Source organism: Bos taurus, chromosome 26 (assembly GCF_002263795.3).
Source record: "Bos taurus isolate L1 Dominette 01449 registration number 42190680 breed Hereford chromosome 26, ARS-UCD2.0, whole genome shotgun sequence".
Taxonomy (NCBI): Eukaryota; Metazoa; Chordata; class Mammalia; order Artiodactyla; family Bovidae; genus Bos; species Bos taurus.
The window spans coordinates 39,328,419-39,355,209 of NC_037353.1; the positions used below are offsets into that span (position 1 = coordinate 39,328,419).

Consider the following 26,791-nt stretch of genomic DNA (forward strand, 5'->3'; position numbering starts at 1 on the left):
TTCCTGCACCCCAGCTGTTGCCTGGAGCCCACCTCCCCCATAGGCCAGGTCTTCCCTACAGCGAAGATCCGATCAAGGGCGCGAGGCACCTTCCACAGCCTCACCCTGCACTCCTGCACAGGTTTTTTAATCCTCGGAAATCCCTTCGATTGCAGCCTAAGTCCAGCGGACACAGGATAGGGGGGTAGGACGCACTACATAATTTGTGCGGCCCGGTGGTACCTCTTTTTCGAATTTTCAGAAGTCGACTTTAAAGTATTAAAGCAAGCCCCGGGGCCCTTCTGGGTTCCCTAGCCCTGCCTCCCAGGCAGTGTCTCTGCCCAAGGGCTTTCCCCTTGCTCTGGGGCAAATCCAGTTACCTCTGTTGTGCACGAGAGCAGGTAGAGACCACTTGTAAAGGAAAACGTGACTTTCTTCTGCCTCCATCCGCTTCCCCAGCACTGGGGTGTGTGAGGGTTATGTGTGTTTGTGGAAGGCTGGATGTTGAGGGTGTTCCTCAGGAGTCCTAGGTTAGGGACCTGGTGCCATAGAATACTTGGTTGTGTGACCATGGTCAAGTCAGTATCTTCAAGTCTACTTTCTCATTCTGTAAAATGATGACAATAATTGTACCTATTGTGTTTTTGTTGTCGGTCCAAGGAGATAAGACATGTGAAAGCCCTAGCTGTGCTGGGTCCATAGGAGTGCTCAGTCTGGACCACTTGCAGCCAGTTGGCCTTGGCCCTCCCTTTGACTTCCCCTCCTGGAATATGAGAGCAGTTCATGGTTTTCTTCAGACCCATGTGGCCTCTCAGCTCCCACAGGTCACTTTCCCGTACCTCCAAGACTTCATCTCCTCCTCCAGGAAGACTTTCTTGATGCCCATAGCCAGGTAAGGTGTCCCCCTCATCAGAGTTCCCTGGAATGCATCTATTGCACCAAAGTATTTAGCACATCTGTATTATCCTGCTGGCTCTACTCCAAGTATGTCACAAATCCAGCCCAGCTGACCTGCTTTCCTCTGCACTGTTATGGGGTCTAGTCTTAACAAAGGAGCCAGAGTGATCCTCTAAGAACAAGATGATGTAACTCTTCTCAAAACATCTCTGCCATTTCCCATCTCAGAATAGAATCCGAAGTCCTTAGCTTGCCCATAAAGCACTCTGAGCTCCCCATTACCATTCTCCTCCTTCACAGGTCCGGTCACATGGTCCTTCTTCACCCACCCCACGTCCACTCTTGCCTCAGGGCATTTGCACCTGTCATTCACTTTGCCTAGAACCTTTTTATCCCTCACCTTCTACGTTTTATCTCATTTGACACCAAAACCCTAAGGTAGGTACAATTACAGTCCTCATTTTGCAGATGAGAAAACAGACCTGGAGAGATTGATTCCCTGAAACCCTATTAAAATACCTGCACCTCTCTGCTCTAGTCCCTGTTCCATTTTATTGTCCTTCCAGACATTTTATGTAATGTTATTGTTTATTCCCTCTACAATGTAAGTGCAAAAAGGAAGAGGTATGTCTTTTTTGTTCATTCTGCCTCCAAAATAGTACCTAGCATATAGTAGGCACTCCAGGATTTGACTGTAGCCTGCTAGGCTCCTCGGTCCATGGAATTCTCCAGGCAAGAATACTGGAGTTGTAGTCATTCCCTTCTCTAGGAGATCTTTCCAACCCAGGGACTGAACCCAGGTCTCCCACATTATAGGCAGATTCTTTACCATCTGAGCCACTAGGGAAACCATTAAAATGAATAAATGCTTCCATATTTCTTTTGTCCAGCTCCTTGGATGTGTAGCCAGCATCTTATTCATCTTTGTAGCCAGTGAATTAAATGCTCAGTAAATGTCTGTTGATATAATCAGAGAAGGAAAACTAGAGAGCCCCACAATATAAGTAAGCTGAAGCAAGAATTAATGGTGTTAAAAATCCAAGTATTTTAAAATATGTTTATTTTTGATTATATTTTTTACATGGAACACTTCAAGAAAGAAAATCATTACAATAATTCAAATGCATGAATGATTCAAATTCATACTGCAATCCCTGGATTCAATAAGTATCCTTTCTAATTATACCCAATCAATATTAGAAATGTATGTAGACATTAAGTCAGCTAACAAAGTAAGTAAAATAACTATATAAACTATAAATCTCAGGAATGGGGAACATGCATGATCAGTTAAGTCACTTTGCCACTGTGTTTTTTTTAAAAAAAAAACATGATTCACATTTCCTTCAACCATACATTCATTGCAAGCGTTACATTAGACCACTGATACTAACAACTTAAAACTATGTTCTTTAAAGAAAATTCAGTTTAATACAAATAAATTCAAGAGGAAAATTTCAGGACCCTTGATCAGAAGTTTTCAATACCTGTCATACTACGCTGGTATACACAAAGGTTCAAGTAAGGCTGAGGAAAAAGATCTGTTTCCTTTTCCCATTGAAGACATGATCCAAGAAACAGGCCAACCACACACACACTCTGTAGAAACTAGCCATCCATCCACACCTTGCCTTGGACTCATTACATTAGTAACTGAAAACATTTTAAAAGCCTTGGCCAACATTACAAAAACAAAACATTTAGCGTAGTACTATTTATGAATATAAGCATCATTGGGTTCGGTTTTTTTTGCCTGCTATAAATACTAATCTTTGAAAAGCTACAAGTGAGTTCCCACTGTGGCTCTTTTCTGGTGTGGGAAGCTGCAGGTGTGCACGGGACGGTCTACTGATTTACCTTCTCAAAATATTCTCTGGAAGCAGTTGGATGGGGCTTGATCTGAAAATACAAAAACATTTCACTGGGTCAGTGACTTCATGATCTCAAAAGGGAGCCGAAGGCCCCCAATTTTTAACCTACAGTTCTTTAACTTTTAAAAGATTGGTCTGTTTCCTTTAAAATACATGGATGAAACTGACACGAACAGCATTCCTGGGGCCTGGGCCCACCCCCACCTGTAGCAGCTTCACGCATTTGCACACCACCTCCACCCCTGCTCCAACGTGGATATTCCAGGCCAGCAGCCCTTGAGGCAGTGAGGACCTGGGACCCTCTTGGCTGGGCTCCCATTGCTTCTGGGAAAGAAACCTACTGTAGGAGACTCGGGTGTCCAGTTGGCTGGGCAGACTTCTCCATGGGCTTCCACAAACTGGAACGCCTTCACCAAGCGGAGGGTCTCTTCCACGCTTCGGCCCACTGGGAGATCATTAACACTCAGATGCTTGATGACTCCGTTGGGGTCAATTATGAAGAGACCGCTGCGTAAAGATTCATCCTCATCAGAATATCAACATTACCAGAGCTAGAAAAACTCTACTTCTACCTTGCCTTTAATTCTCCTTGATAGAGCATTTATTAAACTCTATCATGTGCTTAAAAATCAGGTTTTCCTTATACAGAAAGCTTATCATCTCCTATTGATGACAGATGCTTTAACAAAGATAGGACTGGACTAGGCCACCATGGAAAGCAGGCAGTGTGTTCACATTCACAGATTTGACCTGGATGTCTCACAGTATCTGAAGGTCACTGAACTACACAGAGCAAAGACTTCTCGTTAGTGATGCAATAAGCATTCTTTGGGCAGCTGTATCAAATATTGGCAAGAAACCATAAGCAACTGAGAAGGGACAGAGACGTATTTTATCTGTATTCTGTAAATACTTATGAGTGAATTGAGTAGCAGGGAGAAAATCCCATGGGAAAATGTACTGGTCTTAAGTCTAGGCAAAGCAGAAATCTAAAGGAAAACAATCCCATCACTTTTGTTTATTTTTGGCTACCCTGAGGTACAGTTTGTATAGTGCCTAGTACTCTTCCATTAAGTTTCCAAAATAATGAACTGGTTTCCTGGAATTCTTCGAATCTTGGATTTAAATATATTTGATGTGTTTCAATCACTTACAGTTCTTATTTTGATCCACAGATTGTCCAAGCCCATCACTGTTACTCAGCAGCAATGTATGAGGTAACCCACCGCCCTGGGGTCTGTGCTTATCTTCTATACAAGTGAGGGTGATACTCTGACTTACGCAGAGATCATAAAACTCAAGAGGTTTCTAACAGTCCATCTTTAAAAGGGTGTGGCATCCCAAACGTTGATCACTCAGGAAAAAGGCAAGTTAGAAAAAAGTCAGAAGATAAAAAGGTGGTTCTCCCTCCCTGGGCCTGGCCTTAGGGGGTCTAGGCTCTGAGGCTAAAGAGTCCTGGCGCATATTCCTGCTGGGTGCAGCCAAGCTGGAGTCCACCCCATAGATGCGGAAATGGAGAGCTGGGTTGGAGATGGGCCCACAGCACAGTCTCCAGAAAGAAAGGCTTATCTTACAAGCCAGACTCAACTCCTCTCCCTTTGTCAGTCCTAAGAGTAAAACCAGTAGGGAGGTAATTACAAAGTTAGTGAGACTCTACAGGAGATTCTGGGAGGAAAACACCAGGACTCTTCTCCTTCCCTTGCCAACGCTGTCAGAGCTAGGCTTCCATTTATTAAAGGAAGGCAGTAATCTCCTTGGAGTCAAAAGGCCTAAGTTCCCAGGTGGCTTCCGGAGCCAAAATTCCAGTGTACCCCCAGTAGGCGGGAGATCAGGTACAAGGGTGGGCAGGTTCAAGCCAGCCCCAACAAAACTGTGAGGCCCATCAAAGTGGGATCCTCGCTTGTGTCCTGGAGGTCAAGTTCTGCCCTGTCCCTCCTTCATTAGCAGCCTAAGTTCTCGTCCGTCCCAGGAAGGCTGAGGGTCTGGGATGGGGCTCACAACAGCTACGAGGACCTGTGCGGCAAACTCTGTAGCTGCCTCACCCTACTCAATCCTCACAACCAACCCAGGAGGTACATTCTCATTTTAATTATGGGGAGAAAGGGACTCAAAGAGGTTAAATATCTTGCTCAAAGTCATACAGCTATTGAGCAGCTGAGCTTAAATTCAAACTCTGGTCTGGTTCCAGCGCTTGTACAAGATACTAACCATACCAGGAAACTGACTCCTGCTCTTGCCGGCCCCCTCTGCCCGCCAGCCCCCTCTGCCCACCGCCCCCCGATCTCTAAGCAGTCTGATGACTTCACTGCAAGGAGTGGCTCCCACGTGGTCAGGAAGAGTGAAGCAGTGTGACCATTAAGATGTGGTACTGGAGACTTCCCTGGCGGTCCAGGGGCTAAGACGCTGCGTTCCCCAATGCAGAGGGCCCTGGTTTGATCCCTGGTCAAGGAACTAGATCCCAGGTGCTGCCATTAAGACCTGGTGCAGCCAAATAAAATAAATATATATTTTTTAAAGGGTATGATATCCTTCTTCAGAAACAGGCCCAGGGAGACACAGGGGGCACACATATCACAGTCATTTCTGAAAGACTGCCAACCCTCGCAGGAGGCACCCACTGATGCTTATTACAATGAAAGACAAATTAAGGGTTTGGGGTTCTAAAAATTCCCTACCCAGGTTTCTGTAAATTCCCTATGAAGTACAATAATGCTAAACACAAAAAACAATTTTAAGTTCATACCAAACGGATCTTACCGTAGTGCGAGGCCAGGACCTTCTAACAGCACACCGTAGTCTCGGGAAATCTGTTTGGTCAAATCTGACAAGAGTGCGATGTTCATATGGCCCAAACCACCATTCTGATAAAAATACAAATAAGGCTGGTGGTTACACTGTGGCTCCCACAGCCTCCTCAGCCAGGTAACAGGACGACTGACCAACACCAGCCAGACAGCAGTCACTGAGCACCCACAGCGGGCCGAGTGCTACTTCTGAGAGTAGAAGATGCTCTTTCTACTGCCTCACTTCGTCCTCCAGCACCCTGGAGTAGCTACGATCATAATCGCCATTTTACAGATGATGAAAGCATCATCAGATGAAAACCTCAACCTGAGGCACACACAGGTTGAGTAACTTGCTCCAGGTCCCAGCTAGAAAGGGGCAGAGGCAGGATTTAAACCCAGAGAATACTACAGACTTTTCTTTTTCTAATTCTTAAAGTATCCTTTTGGTTGAAGATTCATTTCTGAAGCATAAAGATGGAATAATAATAAAAAAAAGAATACTTTGACTAATTTGATATTTAATAGTCCAACATCATAGCTAGAAATTGATTCTCCCAAGCAAGTTTTGAGGCAAGAATACTGATGATGCAGAAGAGTAAAATCAGAGAACTTAACCACTGTCCCACCTGCCTACAGGGTACGGGGATGAGAGGGGAGACAATGGACTCCAGCCGTTTCCCCTGCCCTGCTGAGTTTGTTCTCCATTACTGTTTGGAAAACACAGGAGTAGTGAGGAGTAAATACATGCAATGTTACAGGAGACATGGATAGAGCTTAACAGAATCTGCCAGTAGGTTAGGACTGACAGATAGCCCATTTCAGACTAGTCATGCTTTAACGACTTCTGGCCTGGTCCTTCATGGGATCCGGCAGTCTTTGCGATCACAAGTGCAGAGGCAGGTGGACGTGTGTACCTTCCTCGGTGTGTTTATCCAGGCCAGGTGGCTGAAGTGGGAGTCCACTGACACTGCCACAACTTCGCAGTTCACATCGTGAAATTCACTGGCTTTGTCACTGAAAGCAATGATTTCTGTAGGACACACAAAGGTGCTAGGAAAAAAGGGCGGAATTCTCATCAGAGAATTTTTTTTTTTAAGACGTTTAAAATCTGAACAACAGTTGTCTAAAGAGTAGTTCTATTTTCTTAAATGAGAAAAAGGCAAAAGGGTTAATTATCCTCACTGGACTCCTGGTCACAATGATACTCCAGTTAAAAAAAAAAAAATTAACCGACTTTCTATTTTAAGAATCATATCAAAAAGTATGGGTGGCAAAGACATACTCCAAGAATAAAGACAAAATTTTATTTAAATAGGTAGCTTCATGAGAAAATTCATTTTATTATCCTTACTTTTCTCATTTCCCCCAGACCAGTGGAAACTTCCTCCCTGACAGGCTTACAGGAGCCACTACTCCAAAGTGGAACGCGGGCTCAAGGGCACGTGGGTTCAGTAATGCAGCTCCCAGGCTGCAGAGCCATAAAACAAGAGCCACAGGGCTTCTCTGGTGGTCCAGTGGGTAAGAATTTCCTTGCAGTACAGGGACCCAGGTTCGATTCCTGATCCCAGAAGAGTCCACATGCCACAGAGCAGCTAAGCCCGTATACCTCAGCCTGCGCTCTAGAACCCAGGAGCCGCAACTGCTCAGCCCACGCTCTGCAACTACTGAAGCCCGTGCGCCCTAGAGCTCCTGCTCCGCCGCAAGAGAAGCCACTTCAGTGAGAAGCCCAAGCACCGCAAGAGAGGAGCCCCCGCTCACCACAACTAGAGAAAGCCCACATGCAGCAACTAAGTCCCACTACAGCCAATACATACATACATACATCTTTAAAAAAAAAAACAAAGAGCCATATTAAAAACCATTAAAAGGAATGCCACTCTACCTGCTATACTTATCACTTGTGAATTAACTACAGATGCAAGCTGTATCAACAAGACCATCAGAATCAGCAATAACCCTCCCGTTGACAGGAGTAAAGATAGGCAGTGTCAGTGGGAAAGCAGCGATCTTTGCATGCTCGCAGAATGATGTTATAGCATCACAGAAAATACACTTACAAATCCAAAGGATAGAAGAAGAGCACCAAATATTTCCCCTTAAAGTCATCAAGGCTAATTTCTTTGAACTCTCCACTGACAACAGCTGTACCCTTAAAATAGGGTGCATGCTGGGTGACGGCAGGGGCATGGTATGAGGAACCTGAAAAATACCCCAAAAACATGCATATACAGTTCATTCGTTAAACCAACCACTTATCTGATTTTACTCAAACCTCTTCCAGTAATTAATCAGTAGTATAATTAAAAGGTTCAGTTCAATTGTACATCTTACAAAACTGTTTCTCTTTCCATAGGTCTAGACTGTACACTAATTCAAAGTGCTATGGAAACTAAAGAGACAGGAGGGAATTCCCTGGCAGTCCAGTGGTTAAGACTCAGTTCCTGCTTCAGGGGACGCCAGTGTGCTCCCTCGTCGGGAAACTAAGATCCCACATGCCGTAAGGTGCAGCCAAAAGGCAAATAAATAGACAAAAGAAGATAGGAGAGAGTAGGGATGGATGAACATAGAATTAAGGACCAATCAGCCTGGAGGTGGGGTCTAAGCATGGTCTGGATTTTTGCCAAGACCAGGGCAGATGGTACAAGGAAGGAGCAGGGCAGGTGTGGGGAATGGCCTGTAGCAGAGTTTGCTTGATGTAGAGATTAGGTGTGCATGGAAGGAAGACGCATGGGGGACAGAGCGAGGATGGAGGAAGGCCACGATGCGAGGGCCCTTATATATCAGACGGATGAGTCTGTTCTTAAAAGAGAGATAAAGGAATCACTGGAGGCTTCTGTGCAGGAGATGGGTGATGCGTTGGCTGTTCTTAGGAAGATTAGTCGGGCAGGGGAGAGTGAGAGGAGCAGGGAGAGCCTGATGTCAGGAGGTGACTGCAGCTATCTAAGTGAGGCAGGCAAGGTATGGCAGAGGGGACAGAAAGAAAGGAAAGGATGCAAGAGCTGTGTCAGGACTGCAGAGGCCAGGCTTCAGGCTGGGAAGGCAGGACACAGGAGGCCAGGTGTCAAGATGCCTGGCTTCAGAAACAGAAGGAACTACTGGGAGCTGGGGTTTGGGACAGGTGACAAGGAAAGTTAAACTCGTGTCATCAAGTTGATACTAGAAATTCCTTAAAGCTCCGAGAAAACTGTAAGTATTTTAGAACACTTCACCAACAAACAGGTTTTGCTAAAGTACATCCCCCACCCCCACCCCCGCAACCATCACAAGTTAAAGCCTTTTTAACAGGTGGGACAAACCTAAAGGAGGCCTTTTCAAATGCCACTCATTATCTGAGGCTGTGCCGAGCAAATCTCATATTTTAGAATGGAGTATAAATCTCAGGAAACAGCTGTGTGTCATTTAGATCACGGAGGAGTCCAACAGACTGGCCTAACGTGGCCACGCAGGTCTGAATCCAAAAGCCTTTGGAGTGGCTGCGCTGTTCGTCCCCAGTCAGCTCATACCCTTCACACACAGCAGGCCCAGAGACCTCTGGCTGTCCCCACCCCTCTTTCATGTTCCTCGACCCAAGGGATTAAAACCTCTGGAGTCAACAAGGAAGTGTGACAGTAGGGCAGTCTGCCTTGGTGAGTCGCAACCCTTGGCTGCACAAAAAATACGATGTTCTGGTCCCACCCAACAGATTGACTTAATTTGTCTGGTGGGACTAAGAAAGTGGTATGATAGTAAAAACTCCCCACGTGAGTCTAATATATGGCCATAGTTCAGAGCTCCTGTTCAGAGATGATAAATGTTTCCATTATCTGGTTCAAACCAAAACATAACAACACTTACTGGTGCTAAAGGCGAATTTTGCTTGATCGGAACCAGACCACAATGCATTTGTCAAGCACATTCTTCGAGAAGCAGCAGGCCTAAGGGCTGCAGAGGCAGAAATGCCCCAAGGAATGGCACTCACATGTCGGATGAGCTAAAAAGAGAAACACTTTATATCAGAAAGTATTCCCAGAATGGCGACTGAAACCCCGATGAAAGGGCATCAGGCCAGTAGTGGCCTCCGCTGGCCTTGTTCCTATGAACAAACACTTCAAACTGCAAAAGCATGGATTGAATCTGCTGCTAAGTCACTTGAGTCGTGTCCAACTCTGTGCGACCCCATAGACGTCAGCCCACCAGGCTTCCCCGCCCCTGGGATTCTCCAGGCAAGAACACTGGAATGGGTTGCCATTTCCTTCTCCAATGCATGAAAGTGAAAAGTGAAAGTGAAGTCGCTCAGTCGTTTCCAACTCTTAGTAACCCCACAGGCCACAGCCTACCAGACTCCTCCATCCATGGGATTTTCCAGGCAAGAGTACTGGAGTGGCATGTTCTTTAAACTCCCTTCTGCTTCCTTATCCTTTAAGACTGTAAAGGAGACTGGGAAGACAGGGAGATGTTGGTCAAAGGGTACAACGTTGCAGTTACGGAGGATGAATAAGTCTAGAGATGTAATATACAAGCAGGTTGACTATACTTAATAATACTGTATTGAAATTGGAAATAGAGTATTATTATTCTAAGAGAGTAGACAGATGCACTCATCACACACATAAAGGCTAACCATGTGAAGAGATGTTAGTTTGACTATAGTAATTATTTCATTACTTATATCATGATGCACACTTCAAAAATGTAATTTTTATTTAAAAAAAAAATAGGGAATTCTCTGGAGATCCAGTGGTTGACTGTATATGTATATACATATATAAAGATAATTACCAGGTTGGCCAGAAAGTTCATTTGGGTTTAACCTGAACGAACTTTTTGGCCAACTCGACACATATGTTTTAATTAATGGGAAACAAGACTGAAAGGTAGAGGGAAATTACAAGAATATGAAAATTCCATGCTTTTAAAAGGAACCCCAATCACTCAGACCAGGAGACTGGCCAGGCTCTGTATATTAAGCTCTTTACCAGCAGATATGCTGGGCATGTTCTACCACGTCAAGGTTTTCCCTTGGAAAAGACAAGGCCATTCTGGCCCACAGAGATGCAAACAGCAAAGTTCAGCCTCTGGGCGTCTGGACAGGGGTCAAGGGAAACGTTTGCTCAATTTCAGGGTTCTGCATGACTCAGGAAGAAAGAGCCTGGGTGGAACCCCACCACGAGAAAGGGGAGGGCGGGCAGCCAAAAGCCTTTGGCACTCAAGGACTTTGATTACTTTAGCATTTTGGTGTCCATCCAGCATTTAAGGGGATGCTCACGGAAACCCTTGAGGTAGGCAGTCTATATGCTAAGGTAAGGAAGTTATCTGAGGTTTGGAAAAAAAGGCAATGGCCCAAGGTCATAGAGTCAGTTATAGAACCGGGACCAGGGGACAGGTCGCCTGCATCCAGAGCCAGGTGCTTAGGCAGAGTGGACTGGGGTCCCACGACTGGGAGCGAAGAGGGATTTGGAAACTGGAACGCAAGGCGGGGGTGGGGGCGGGGTGGGCGAAGGCCGGCTCTGCGCAGGCGCGAGGAGCCTGCCTTAGACGCTGCCCCTGGTCCACTACCCTCTGACATCCTCCAAGCAAGGTGAAAGGCCCCCAGGCCAAGGGAAGCGGTACCCCACTTGGGAAGGACGTCCTCGGAGCCACCGCAGGGTCTCCGCGCCTGTGCCCCGCAGGCAGCCACTCACCGAAGCCCGAAACAACCTTCCCGCCGTGGCCGCCATCTTCGTTATGCAGGGCACCCGTGGGGCCGACAGAGACGTAGAGGAGGCGGGGCCTTCGGGGGCGTGACCAGGGGCGTGGTCTTGGCGGGCAGGAGTGGGCCAGCGCTGGAGCCGGGACGTGGAAGAGCTACGACCTTCTGGCCGGTTTAGGGGCCCTCCGCCTGGTACACTTCTCGGTTGTGGGGTCCCTCGACCCCACCCAGAGGAGGATTAAGTCCTGTTAAAACTCCTAAGTAGCTTCATGCTTGGGAAAGCGATACTTTGTCTCTGTTTGTCGCCCCAGCCTAAAAAGATCCAATCCAGGGTGGCAAGATATTTCCATATTTGCTACTGACTTAAGAACTGACTCATTTGAAAAGACCCCGATGCTGGGAAAGATTGAAGGCAGGAGGAGAAGGGGACGACGGAGGATGAGATGGTTGTAGATGGCATCATCGACTCAGTGGACATGAGTTTGAGTAAACTCCGGGAGTTGGTGATGGACAGGGAGACCTGGCGTGCTGCAGTCCATGGGGTCGCAAAAAGTCGGACACGACTGAGCGACTGAACTGACTGAACTGTGAACCTGTGGATTACTGTTAGTGTAAAAGGCTCCCTTTCCTATTTTGGCTGGAGGTAGACACTTCTGGCTTCTAGATGAAATGGAATTAATCATGAATGCAATTTCAGGGACTTCTCAGTGGCTGAGACTTGGTGCTCCCAGGGCAGGGGCTGGGATTCCATCTGGGGTCAGGGAACTAGAGCCTACATGACTCAACTAAGAGTTTGCATGCTGCAACTAAGACTTGGTGCAATCAAATAAATAATAAATGTTCTTTAAAAAAATCATTAATGCAGTTTTTCTGTTAGTAAACCAAATTGAAGAAGGAAATGGCAACCCACTCCAGTCTTCTTGTCTGGAGAATCCCATCGACAGGAGCCTGGCAGGCTGCAGTCCATGGGGTTGCAGGAGTCGGACACGTCTTAGCAACTAAACCACCACCACCAATAAGCCAAGTGGGTCAGACACATCAAGGTTTTGTTGCCCTGAAAAATCTTTGGGATGATATGTGGGCTTCCATTTTGGCTTCTCTTGCCAAAATTGGGGGAATTAAGACAAATTTAACATTTATTTTCTGTTGATTAATAAAGTCAAGTGCTCAGTGGTGAGCACGGTACTTTGAAGCATGTTCATCAAACAAGATAAAAATCAATTAAGTGTGATAAAATGCAGATCCCAAGTGGTATTTTCCAAACTGGGTTGGTGGGTGTGGAACCAAACGACACAACCTAGGCAAAGATCAGGAAAGGGAAGGATTTAGTACTTGCAACAAGTAAGTTTTTTTTTTAAATATTTCTTTGGCTGTGCCATGTCTTAGTTGTGGCACACAGTATCTTCCATCTTCACTGAGACATTCAAACTCTTAGTTACGGCATGTGGGATCTATCTAGTTCCCTGACCAGGGATCGAACCTGGTTCCCCTGCATTGGGAGTACAGAGTCTTAGCCACTGGACCACTGGGGAAGTCCTAAGTAAGGAGATGTTTTCCAAAGCATTGTCTCCTTAAATAGCAAAATTAGGGAAGTTTCAAGCTAAGGGTCGGAGAAGGCAATGGCACCCCACTCCAGTACTCTTGCCTGCAAAATCCCATGGATGGAGGAGCCTGGAAGGCTGCAGTCCATGGGGTCGATGAGGGTCAAACATGACTGAGCGACTTCACTTTCACTTTTCACTTTCATGCATTGGAGAAGGAAATGGCAACCCACTCCAGTGTTCTTGCCTGGAGAATCCCAGGGATGGGGAAGCCTGGTGGGCTGCCGTCTATGGGGTCACACAGAGTCGGACATGACTGAAGTGACTTAGCAATAGCAATAGCAAGCTAAGGGTATGTGGGTATGCATGAAGGGACTTGGGTGGTAGATAGAATCCAAGCTTTAGTTGATTGAAGTTGCTGCTGCTGCTGCTAAGTCACTTCAGTCGTGTCCGACTCTGTGCAACCCCATAAACGGTAGCCCACCAGGCTCCCCTGTCCCTGGGATTCTCCAGGCAAGAACACTGGAATGGGTTAACATTTCCTTCTCCAATGCATGAAAGTGAAAAGTGAAAGTGAAGTCGCTCAGTCGTGTCCAACCCTCAGCGACCCCATGGACTGCAGCCTACTAGGCTCCTCTGTCCATGGGATTCTCCAGGCAAGAGTACTGGAGTGGGGTGCCATTGCTTTCTCCGGATTGAAGTTACAAGGGCCAGAAAAGGTCAATATCATTCATTGCTTAGGTTCCAGTTGATCTGGTGGTTGAACACTTCAGGCCAATCTTTATCATTGAAACAGACCTGAAAGTGTTTATAACTGAAGTATCCTTGCTATAGTTACTTCTATTGCCTGATAAAGTCATTTGCTTCTGCATTCTTTTGTTCCCTTTAGATCATAAGTTACTAAGACCTGTTCAAGGACAGCACTGTGGCCAGCCTTAGATCACAAAAATAGCTTAGGCCAAAAATGGCTTTTCTTACATCAAGATAGTCATGTCTGGTTCTCTTTCTCCAGGGAACCCCTACCCTATCTGCTTACAGGTCCAACGTGCGTGCGTGCTAAGTCACTTTAGTCGTGTCCGACTCTTTGCAACTCTATGGACTGTAGCCTGCCGGACTCCTCTGTCCATGGGATTCTCCAGGCAAGAATACTGGAGTGGGCTGCCATGCCCTCCTCCAGGGGATCTTCTGACCCAGGGATCAAACCCCCCTCTCATGTCTCCTGCATTGGTAGGAGGGTTCTTTACCACAAGTGCCACCTGGGAACCCCTACAGGCTCAACATAGATGCCCAATTCCCAGGTCTTTTGGCTACTGCAGACTTTTCACCGCTTATCACTTCTTTTCCAAATAGAAAGCTGAAGCACTTGCCTGTGGTTCAACAGCTTGCCTCAAGTCACACAGGCATTCACTGACTGGGGGACAATGAGAATGGAGAACTCCTCATTGGACACATTGGTCTGCTGATCTTTGTCTAAAGCTTATCTCCCTGGTCCTAAAAAGAATGAAGTACCCTAGAATCTCTGGCCCAGAGGCCCAGAAGGAATTTCACACTAGAGCCTTTCAATATCCTGTTCAGAAATTGCAAAGTGAGTGTCCTTTAGCTAATCTCTGGCTAGAGCCAAAGATGTCCTCTGGGAGGATAAGCAGAGTCCTCCATTTGTTCATTCCAAGAAAAGATAACCTTAATTGGAATTGATATTTGAGTACTATTCTGCCAACCCTTTTCTGACTACCTCCCCCATGGGTTGTTAGAGAAACCTCGAAGGTACCTAGAAAGCTTTTCTCATTCTCATTTCTCATTCTCACTCTTGATACATCATGCTGGGATTCCCGATAGTCTTGTCTGGGGCTTCCCTGATGGCTCAGCAGGTAAAGAATTTACCTGCAATGCAGGAGACACAGGAGACACAGGTTCAATCCCCTGGAGTAGGAAGTAGCAACCCACTCCAGTATTCTTGCATGAGAAATCCCATGGACAGAGGAGCTGGGTGGGCTACAGTCCATGGGGCCCCAAAGGGTCGGACACAACTAAGCAACTGAACACACACACACACACACACACACACACACACACACAGTCTTGTCTAGATCGTAACCATACTGTGAACTTCGTGAGAGTAGAGCTCGTATCTTACTCAGCTCTGTGGCCACCGTGGTTAGGCTAGTACCTGGCTCATAACAAAGGCTCAGAAAAAGTTTGTCAAACTAATGAATAAGCAGTGGCTGACATAGTGGCCAAAACGTTCTTTCCACATTCATTCTGGGGGAAAAAAAAATCTCTTTATTCAGTTTTCTCTAGCTGTCACAACAAGAACATAGATTGTTCCCCTAAAGGAAAAAGACAAACTGAACTTGTCTTCATTACCAAAAGAGTAGAAAATAACTGAAATTCTCCTTTTTGAGTTTGGGGGAAGAATTTTTGGACCTAGACGAGGGAAAGACAAATGAAAAGATATATGCTACTTTTTTATGATGATTAGGAAAATACCCCCCTGGAACCACAAGTTAATATTCTGGTAACCGGGGCTACAATTAGAGATGGCAGACATTACTCTGGGTTTTACTGAGTTCTTCCTCTTTCCATGGCTAAAAGCATTCGTTTTCCCCTTTTTATTCCTATTGATGAGGGCCCCAGATTCAGCTGTCTCCTGGGTTCTGAGGAAGATGCACCCTCAATGCTGAGCCATGTCTCCTGGCAAAGGCCTCTCCGGACAACCTCATCCCTGAATTCCCACTGCCTGACCTCAGGCTGCTTCACGGCAGTGAGTAACAGATGAAGTCAACCTGTCCTCCATCCAGAACCCCGCAGATTATTTCACCTTCCTGAGTCTGAGACTTCCCATCCTGCCCCCAGCACACCTCGGCTTCCTTCTGAGCCTTTTCTGAGGCTTTCCTCTGCTGTCTTTATTGCCTATCCCCCAACTGTTCTCTGGAGGAGTAGTACAGAATCTGCCTGCCAGTGCAGGAGACTGAAGAAACATGGGGTTTTTTTCGATCCCTGGGTCAGGAAGATCCCCTGGCGTAGGAAGCGGCAGCCCACTCCAGGATTCTTGCCTAGAAAGTTTCATGGACAGAGCAGCCTGGTGGGCAACAGTCCTTGGAGTTGCAAAAAGAGTCAGACATGACTCAGCATGCATGTATGCATCTATTCCCACCCCTGCCTCCTTTTTCAATAGACTATACATATATATGTGTGTGTGTGTGTGTGTGTGTATTTTTTAATTTTTTTGAATGTACTGCAGGGCACATGGGATCCAATGATGCCCCCTGCATGGGAAGCATGGAGTCTTAACCACTGGACCACTAGGGAGGTTCTCAATAGACTGTATTTTTTACAGCAGTTTCACAGCAAAATTGAGTGAAAGCCCAGAGACTTCCCGTGTACTCTCTGGCTCCTCGCCTGCATAGCCTCCCTGACCATCCGCCAAGGTGGTGTATTTGCTACAATCCATGAACCTACACTGATAATGTCATGATCACCCTGAGTTTACATTAGGGTTCACTCTGCTGTTGTACATCCTATGGGTCTGGACAAATGTGTGTTGATGTATATCCATCATTATAGTATCACACAGAACAGTGCACTGTCCTAAAAACCTCCTCCTAACTCTAGGCCACCTACCCTCTTTTCAGAGTGGTGTCTCCCAGCCAGCCTGCCAACATCTCCACTCGGATATCTGTTACTCAGCCCAAACAACAAACACAAGACCAAACTCTTGCTTTCTCTCTGCAAACCTACTCCTCACTAACTCCTTGCCGCCACCGCAGCCAGCCAGCCGGCATCCAAAGGATGGATGTCTGCTATGTCCACTGCCACCACCTCAGTCCAGGCCATCAGCATTTTGCCCCTGGAATTTTCTCAGCTTCTTAGGGCCTGTTGTTGGTCAAAAGGGCTTAGGTCACTTCCATGATGTGAGGTTGTTGTTTTTTTGATGTGGACCATTTTAAAAGTCTTTATTGAATTTGTTACAATATTGCTTCTGTCTTACATTTTGGTTTTCTGTCTTACCTTTTATTTTTTTGGTCTGGAGGCCTGGGGGATGTTAGCTCCCTGATTAGGGATTGAAACCAAACCCCACGCATTGGAAGATAAGCTCTTACCACTGGATCCCCAGGGAAGTCCTGAGGTCTATTTTAAAAGGGAAAGAAAATGCAACACAAAGTCCATGCAGCTGTATCACAAGTCTCTGTGTCCCTCAGATCCTGCTACTTCTTTGGACCCCAGAGATTCCTACCTGCCCATACCTGCATCTCTGTGTTGAGGGCTTTCAGAACTGGGAGGACTGGACCACCCACCCCTGCGGAAAGACAGATTTAAGAGAATGAACCCCTGTTCTTGTTTGGGAAATCCCATGGACAGAGGAGCCTGGCAGGCTACAGTCCATGCGGTTGCGAAAGTCGGACACAACTGAGCAGCTAAACCACCACCACCAAGGCAGCTTTCACAGTGGCCAGGTGGAAAGAGCTGGTGTCAAAGTAGCCCAGCTCCCCTGCTCCTGGGTTGAGGTATGTTTCCTGGAGTTTCCAGAGGGATTAAGTTGCAGTTACCTATGGAGGTTACTTAACACATTTTTACCAGCTGCTTTCCTGTCTGATCTCCCCCTGCCTCACCTGCACTTCTGGTACCTCCCAAACAAGCTCCTTGCGTTGAACCCTAGGCTCAAGGTCTAGGAGAACCCAAGCTTAAACATGACTCTACAAAAATTGTAATACAAAGTGCTATCCACAGGCTGACTGCAGGATTTAGGCATAAATATTTTTTCATAATTCATTCCATACTGGGAGAGCTGGTGTTGGGAACCAAGTTGAAAGGTGGAGGATGGAACTTCTCTAGTGGTCCAGTGGTTAAGAATCTGCCTGCCAACGCAGGGGGACATAGGTTCGATCCCTGCTCCGGGAAGATTCCACAGGCCTCGGGGCAACTAAGCCTGCACGCTACAGCTATGAGCCCACACTCTAGAGCTCATGCTTGGAAACCAGAGAAGCCACTGCAGTGAGAAGCCAGAGCGCTGCAACTAGAAGCAGCCCATGAACAGCAATGAAGACTCAGTGCAGCCAAAAATAAATAAATGAGAATATGATGTAATCCTAGAATAATACAATTTAAGAAAGAGAGAAAGGTAGAGGATGAACGCCATCTTTCTCAGTTCCGTCAGCCTCTCTGTAACGAACTTTATTCGGAGATGTTGCGAAAGTCCACATGTGAGGCCCATCGCATCACCCCATCTGCCTCCTTTCCTCCCTGCCTCCCATGATGGGCCCAGAAGCTTCCTAACCTGTCCCTCTGCTTTCACTGCCTCCCTCTGATGCATCCTCAGCAGCAAACACCAACCAGGTCATTTCATCTCCTACATAAAACTCTTCAATGGCTTCCCGTTTTTATTAGGGTAAAACCCCAATTCACACAGGGTCCTACGTGGTCTGTGCCCCTGCCTTCTTCCAGACCACTCATTTTGGGCCCATCCACCCAAATCCTGCTCCAGCCATACTAGTTTATTCCTGCTTCCCCAATACCCAGTCCACACCTTGGCACCTGCTGTGCTCTTTGGCTGGAATTCTCTCCACTCATGTCTGGCTGCAGTCACCATCTGCAGTGATTTTGAAGCCCAAGAAAGTAAACTCTGCAGCCATGAAATTAAAAGACGCTTGTTCCTTGGAAGGAGAACTATGACAAACCTAGACAGCGTGTTAAAAAGCAGAGATCTCACTTTGCTGACAAAGGCCTGTAGAGTCAAACTATGGTTTTTCCAGTAGTCATGTGTGGATGTGAGGGCTGAATCATAAAGAACGCTGAGCACCAACAATTGATGCTTTCTAACTGTGGTGATGGAGAAGACTGTTGAGAGTCCCTTGGACCGCAAGGAGATCAAACCAGCCAATCCTAAAGGAATCAGTCCTGAATATTCATTGGAAGAACTGATATTGAAGCTGAAGCTTCAATATGTTGGCCACCTGATGTGAGGAGCTGACTCATTGGAAAAGATCCTGATGATGGCGGGAGGAGATAGAAGATAGAAGGCGGGAGGAGAAGGGGGTGACAGAGGGTGAGATGGTTGGATGGCATCACCAACTCGATGGACATGAGTTTGAACAAGCTCTGAGAGATGGTGAAGGACAGGGAAGCCTGGCATGCTGCAGTCCATGGGGTCACAAAGAGTCAGACATAACTTAGTGACTAAACAACGAACAACATGTCTGGCTACTTCCTCCTCCTTTTTAAAAAAAATTTTGACCACACTATTGGAGAAGGAAATGGCAACCCACTCCAGTGTTCTTGCCTGGAGAATCCCAGGGACGGGGGAGCCTGGTGGGCTGCCGTCTCTGGGGTCACACAGAGTTGGACACGACTGAAGAGACTTAGCAGCAGCAGCAGCATACAGCATGTGGGATTTTAGTTCCCCAACCTGGGATCCAACCCATGCCCCCTGCACAGGAAGCACAGATTCTCAACTACTGGCCTTCCAGGGAAGTCCCTCCTCCTCCTTATTTAGGACATGGCCTGGCTGTCATCTTCACCAAGAGGACTTTCCTAATGACTCAGTCTGTTATTCTCTATCTTGGCCCTTGTTTCCTTTGATTGGAAATTACAATTACTTTGTCTGTTTACGAATTATTTGCTGGGTTTCTTCCCAAGGTAAAAGCTCCACCAGGGCAAGGTCCATGCCCATCTTGCTCACTGTTACATGCCCAGCCTGAAGCACTGTGCCTGGCACATGGCAGACCCATAGCAAATGTAGATGAACCTGGTTGAATATCTAGCTAAAAACTCACAATGTGCAGCCATTTCTGATTACCCATTCCCCTACCCTAGCTGATATCTCCTTCCCCTAAATGCCTTTGAAAGTTATCATCAACATAATTCTCTTGGTGATCAATACTCTGTGTTTTATCACAGATCTTTCACTGTTGCCTTGAACTGTTATTTGAGTCAAGTTTCATTTCTGAATAATTTCTGATGGCTCTCCTGGTTTGCAGTTTGCATAACTAGCTAATTCACTTTTTAAAACCCCATCATACTTGAGGATGTATTTTCTAGAAACAAGTACATTCATGTATAATAATCATAATATTCAATACAATGATCAAAATCAGGAGTGTTAACATTGATCACTATTATCAAATCCACTGTTCATATACAAATGTAATCAACTGTCCCCAATGATCCAGTCCAAAAATTACACATCGCATTTAGTTGTCTTTTAGTCTCCTTCAGTCTTTCCTTATCTTCCTTTGACCTTCACAGTTTTAAGGGACACCAGCTGGCTCTTTTGTGGAATGTTCCTCCACTTGCTTGTCTGATATTTCCTCACCATTCAATTCAAGTTAAATATTTTTAAATATTTTTGACAGGAATACCACTGGAATGTTGTTCCATAATCTACTTAACCAACCTGATAGTATTGAAGATTTGTGTTGTTCCAAAATTTTATTTATGTTATAATTAATATGATATTGACACACCTTTGTAGCCAAACTTTTGCACACACATTCTTACACATTCTTACCTATTTCTTTAGGGTATATTTCTGGAATTGTCACTGCTATGACTAAGGGCTGTGTGTGCTTTAGTACATTTTGTTACGTGTTGCCAAATTGCCTTCCAGAGGGCTTGTGCCAGTTTACACTCCCTCCACAATGAGTGCAAGTGGTTTCTAGGCGATTTTGCCGACACTGCATCCAGGCAGTTTAAAGCAGGCTTCTTTCAGCCCTCTGTACGTCTCCTGTTGATCTATCTTCCACTCCAGTTGCTTCCACTCCAGTTGCTCCATGTGACTGGTTGCCCCAAAACACCTGCTGCTGCTGCTGCTGCTATGTCACTTCAGTCGTTTCCCACTCTGTGCGACCCCATAGACGGCAGCCCACCAGGCTCCCCCGTCCCTGGGATTCTCCAGGCAAGAACGCTGGAGTGGGTTGCCATTTGCTTCTCCAATGCATGAAAGTGAAAAGTGAAAGTGAAAAGTGAAAGTGAAGTCGCTCAGTCATGTCCAACTCTTAGCGACCCCATGGACTGCAGCCCACCAGGCTCCTCCGTTCATAGGATTTTCCAGGCAAGGGTTCTGGAGTGGGGTGCCATTGCCTTCTCCGCCCAAAACACCTGAAGCTGTTAAAAGGTAGAGCCTATGTGTCTTACCCATCTTTGTGGTCTTACTCATCCCGTGGTGCCTAACTATGCTTCCTACTTAACAGTCACCCCGTAAATGTCAAAGGAAGGAAGGAACAAATGGTAATGATGACACCTTGTGTGACTGTTAGGTTCTTCTCTGGCATGTTGGGCTACTAAAAATGTCATTAAAATTAGCACCCCAAAGTCCAACAGCCAGAATCCCTCCTAGCCTAGATTAGAAAGTGGTCCAGCCTTTTACCAGTCCCCATTCCCAGGACCTCTTGGGATTCCCAAGAGCATCTTTACGTCTTGTCCATATTGATCCTGGGGCTTCCCTGGTAGCTCAGCTGGTAAAAGAATACACCTGCAATGCAGGAGACCCCAGTTCGATTCCTGGGTTGGGAAGTTCCCTTGGAGAAGGGATAGGCTACCCACTCTAGTATTCTTGGGCTTCCCTGGTGACTCAGATGGTAAAGAATCCGCCTGCAATGTGGGAGACCTGGGTTTGATCCCTGGGTTGGGAAGATCCCCTGGAGGAGGGTGTGGCAACCCACATCAGTATCCTTGCCTGGAGAATCCCATGGACAGAGGAGCCTGGAGGGCTACAGTCCATGGGGCCACAGAGAATCGGACACGACCGAGTGACTGAGCACATACATATCGATCCTAGGCATTCCCTTCACCTCAGGCATCAGCACTGCTCTGGGCTTCTCAGCTCCCCTCTTGCCCAGAGGCTTTTCTGGGCTGCTTGTCTTGTTTACATTTCTGGATCCCAGGATGGTCACATGTCTTTCCCTCAATTCCTGGATGCCAGCAGAGATGAGTGATCATTTTAAATAGAAGGCTCGGGGATTACAGCTGGGGATTATAATGCAAACAAGACAAGCATAAAGCAGGGTGGACGCTATCCCTTTAATGCTCTCTGTCACCTTCCCAGCTTTTTAGGCTCCCCTGAGAGACCACTTTTCTCCTTTGCAATAGCCCTCCTTCCCCACGTTGCAGGGATCTGCTCCCTTGGGAAAATATCACAGGGAACACCCTTGATCTCACCTCTTTTTCCCATCCCGGCCCTCCCCACCCCCACCTTGGCTTCTCCCAGAAAGCATCCTGTGATCAGCCTCCCCTGAAGAAGACATGTTTTTAGAGAATGTGCAGCCCAGCTCAATTCCTCTTTATTCCCATTCCAGAGTGGGTAGTGGCTTGATTCTCAAGTAACTAAAAGCCCTGAAAGTGTTTTCCCAAAATAAAAGAGCCTTCTTTCCTTTCAGATGAATTTTTCCTCCACCCCTACCACAACCACAACAAAGCACTGTTTGCCTAAGTTTTCTGTGATTCCCTTTAGTCATCAATGGTTCAGAAATACTGGTGCCTCGTCATGGAGCATGGAAGGATTCCATTCAACCTCACCATTTTCAAAGCATTCTTATGGGCTCCAGCTCCCCCCTCTGTTAAGGCCACTTAGGGGAGGGACCCTAAGTCTTGTGCAAGGAGAAGCTGCTTCTAATTTTCCCAGGGGTGGGAGATCCTGGAGGCCAGAGTGGGCAGAGGTTGAGTAGAAGTGGGACCAGAGGTTGTGTTGAAAATAAAGATGCTTTCCTGTTTTTGTCTTGTCTCTGGTCCTTCCCAAGTGGGAAACTGACATCTCAGAGGGGAGAAAGGATGAGAAGGGTGCTGGGGGCCGGGGGGAGTAGTGGATCAGCTCCTGCAGGTTAGCAGGTGGCAGAGTTCCTAACCCGAAGTTTCCTGACTGGGGAGTGCTTATCGTGGCTCAAGGCCTCTTTCCTTCAGTGGAGTCTCACCCTACCACCATGCCAACCAGCTTGCCTGCGTCCCTCCCGCCCCTTCTCCTGATTTTGTTCAGCAAGCATGTTCCGGTCACTCTTCCATTTCTCAATTGCTTCCTCTTCTCCTCTGCCACTCCCTCTGTCCATTTATCTATTCTCTGGACTCTAGGCTTCCTGCCAACATTCTCTCTTTCCTGCAAGATTGGTGCACTTGGTAAAAATGCTACGCCTTTCCTCTCGTTCTGGAAGATCACACAGTAAGTAGAATGGAAACAGCGTGGCATAAAGAATCAGAGACTGGTCTTGGGACCCAGTCCTGCAACTTTCTGGTTATGCATCTTTCATTTCTCTGGCCTTTAATATCTCTTTAATTTCCTTTGCATATTAATAATATTAGCACTATTTTGTAATTAATTATTTTTGTTTGCTGTGGGTCTTCGTTGCTGCGTGTGGGCTCTCTCTAGTTGCAGCTGCTTGGGGGCTACTGTTTGGTGTGGTGCTGAACAGACTTCTAATTGCAGTGGCTTCTCTTGTTGCAGAGCACAGGCTCTAGGCACACAACATTCAGTAGTTGTGTGGCTCAAAGGCTTTTGTTGCCCAAGGCATGTGGAATCTTCCCAGGCCAGGGATCGAAACTGGTGTCCAGTGCACTGGGAGGCGGATTCTCATCCACTGTACCTCCAGGGAAGTCCAGCACATTAATATTATTAATCACTTAATCCAACCTAGGTATTCTCCAACTATTACTTGGATTTAAAAATTTTATTCTTATTGAGATAAAATTAATGCAACATAAAAATGACCATTTTAAAGGAAACAGGTCAGTGACATTTAGAACATTCACTATATTGGGAAACTGCCAGCTTTATCTAATTCCAAACCATTTTTATAATCCCAAAATAAACCCCCAGACCCAGTAAGCAGTTCTTCCCCCATCACTGTATCCCAGCTCCTAATAACCAATCCATGTTTCTGTCTTTTTGAATTCTGGATATTTCATATAAATGGAATCATACAATATTTGTCCTTTTACATCTGGCTTCTTTCACTTAGTAAAATGATTTCAAGGTTCATCTACTTTGTCACATGTATCAATATTTCATCCCTTTTTGTGGCTGAATAATATTCCATTGTAAAAACTAGGATGATGGAATCTGCTCCCATCACTTCATGGCAAATAGATGGAGAAACAATGGAACCACTGAGAGACTTTATTTTCTTGGGCTCCAAAATCACTACAGGTGGTGACTGCAGCCATGAAATTAAAAGACGCTTGCTCCTTGGAAGAAAAGCTATGACCAACCTCAGTTCAGTTCAGTTCAGTCACTCAGTTGTGTCCGACTCTTTGCAACCCCATGAGTCACAGTACGCCAGGCTTCCCTGTCCATCACCAACACCCAGAGTTCACTCAAACTCATGTCCATCGAGTCAGTGACGCCATCCAGCCATCTCATCCTCTGTCGTCCCCTTCTCCTCCTGCCCCCAATCCCTCCCAGCATCAGGGTCTTTTCCAATGAGTCAACTCATTGCATGAGGTGGCCAAAGTATTGGAGTTTCAGCTTTAGCATCAGTCCTTCCAGTGAACACCCAGGATTTATCTCCTTTAGGATGGACTGGTTGGATCTCCTTGCAGTCCAAGGGACTCTCAAGAGTCTTCTCCAACACCACAGTTCAAAAGCATCAACTCTTCGGCGCTCAGCTTTCTTCACAGTCCAACTCTCACATCAATACATGACCACCGGAAAAACCATAGCCTTGACTTGACGGGCTTTTGTTGGCAAAGTAATATCTCTGCTTTTCAATATACTATCTAGGTTGGTCATAACCTTCCTTACAAGGAGTGTCTTTTAATTTCATGGCTGCAATGACCAACCTAGACAGTGTATTAAAAAGCAGAGACATTACTTTGCTGACAAAGGTCTATATAGGCAAAATTATGGTTTTTCCAGTAGTCATATATGGATGTAAGAGTTGGACCATAAATAAAGCTGAGCACCAAAGACTTGATGCTTTTGAACTGTTGAGTTGGAGAAGACTCTTGAGAGTCACTTGGACTGCAAGGAGATCAAATCGGGTCAATCCTAAAGGAAATCAATCCTGAGTACTCATTGAAAGGGTTGATGCTGACGCTGAAGCTCCAATACTTTGACCACGACAGAGGATGAGATAGTTGGATGGCATCACCAACTCAAGGACATGAGTTTGAGCAAGCTCTGGGAGATGGTGAAGGACAGGGAAGCCTGGCATGCTGAGTCCATGGGGTCACGAAGAGTTAGACACAAGTTAGTGACTGAACAACAACAATCTTTCCTCCACTTCCTTGAAACACAGAGAGGCCAGATTCAGCCTGGAGAGGTGGGGATTCTCTGGAATCCCAGCTGGATCCCGGAACACAGGAGGGTTGTGGAGCTTGAGATATAAGTCACTGAAACATTCTCTAACCCGACGACCACGTCAAGAGCAGAATTCCCTTTGTAGCAGGTGAGGATGGTTTGTGTTGTACTGAGTCGCCTACCACACTCATGGGCTCATTTTAGCTCACAAACGTGGAACCTGAGGCTTCCTTTTGCCACCTGGGGGCTAGCTGCAGCTCTCCAGAGTTCGTGCTAGATGGCATCCTCTCTCCATAGAGGAGAGGAATGACAGAGAAGTGGAAGGAGTGCTCCTACCTGCCGGCTTCCTGTGCAAGCTCATGTCAATGGCAGGGAACCCACGCCTTTTCTCCTACTGGAGGAAACTGAGCTGTTCCAAATTATAGACTATACTCTATTTTACATATTTGTCAAAAAAACAAACTGTGCAAAGCATTATATATTTTAAACTCCACTGATCTGATCTGATTTGTTAGATTCCCTTTAGTGTATAACTAGCTAAGACTTTTAGTAAGGGAGCAAGAATGCCCTCCTTTTTATTGGGTCAATTAAATTTTCACCTACCCACAGTGGCCTGAGGACAGTCAAAGCATATATCAAAGTCTCAGAGATAATTAGGCTCAGAGTCTTTGGAGTCAGAGAAAGTTTATGTTATTGCAGCATTAAGGTCGAAATTGCCGGAGCCCTCTCATCCATGAGTCATCTGGCTTTAAAGGCTCCTAACACTGAATTTAATTCAGCTCACCTTTTTCTCTTTAAAAAGCAATTCTACCTTTGTTGTCAAGATTTTATCCCCATTTCCAGGGTAGGCTACCATGCTCAAACAAATGACCTGCCTGCTGCTGCTGCTGCTGCTGCTGAGTCGCTTCAGTCGTGTCTGACTCTGTGCGACCCCATAGATGGCAGCCCACCAGGCTCCTCCGTCCATGGGATTTTCCAGGCAAGAGTACTGGAGTGGGGTGCCATTGCCTTCTCCGAATGACCTGCCTGATAGATGCTAATCATAAAAAGACCATCAGTGATGGCTTGGATTCTTTCCTTATCCATACTAACAGAAAATCATTGTAATTTTAAACAGATTACTAAGAAAGAGTCTGTTTTTCCTCCTTCCTCTCAGAATTAATTTTTATGCTTTCACTGTGTAATTTCCTTACCAATTTGAGCATTTTTTCCGTCATGTAAATCTATCTGATTGCTCGGCACGGAATAAACAAAAAATGCCCATTTTGGGGGGGGAGGGTAAATAGCTTGTATTTTATTCAAGTCTGTAAAGTGAATTGAAATTGGTCTGCTTAGTCTTCCTTAAAATTGTGTGATTGCCCTAACTCCTGGGCGGATTGCTGGAGACAGCTGGATTTGAGGATGGAGGTACTGGCAGAAGGTGAAATCATCCCAGGGACTGACTGGCTTTTTAGACTGACCTCTCTGACCAGGAGGCCAGACTCCCCTACGTTTCCTTGTTAATCTCTGATCGGGCAGTGATGAAGACATTTTGAGAATTAACTAGTGCAGAATAACTAGCACCCCAGAGGCCTAGGTTGGGCTGTGTCTTGGCATGTGCTCTGAGTCAGCAAATACTGCCCAATACTATGTATAAGGTACTTACTAGGTTCTACAGAGAATGGAATCAAAAGATGAAAAAGACACATTTCGGGCCTTTAAGTAGGGAAGGCAGTTGATTGTTGTTGTTTAATTGCTAAGTCGTGTCCAACTCGTTGCAATCCCAATGAACTGTAACCCTCCAGGCTCCTCTGTCCATGGGATTTCCCAGGTAAAAATACTGGAGTGGG

At 46.1% G+C, this 26,791-nt stretch overlaps 1 protein-coding gene across 1 annotated transcript; it reads right to left on the reverse strand.

Moving 5' to 3' along the window:
• Positions 1-1,919: 1,919 nt before the first annotated feature.
• On the reverse strand, positions 1,920-11,274 carry PRDX3 (peroxiredoxin 3). Its single transcript, NM_174432.2, is given in 7 exon segments — positions 1,920-2,775; positions 3,089-3,254; positions 5,505-5,608; positions 6,448-6,583; positions 7,591-7,732; positions 9,368-9,503; positions 11,194-11,274. Coding segments are annotated over 7 exon segments (774 nt in total). The 5' UTR covers positions 11,230-11,274; the 3' UTR covers positions 1,920-2,721.
• Positions 11,275-26,791: the final 15,517 nt, after the last annotated feature.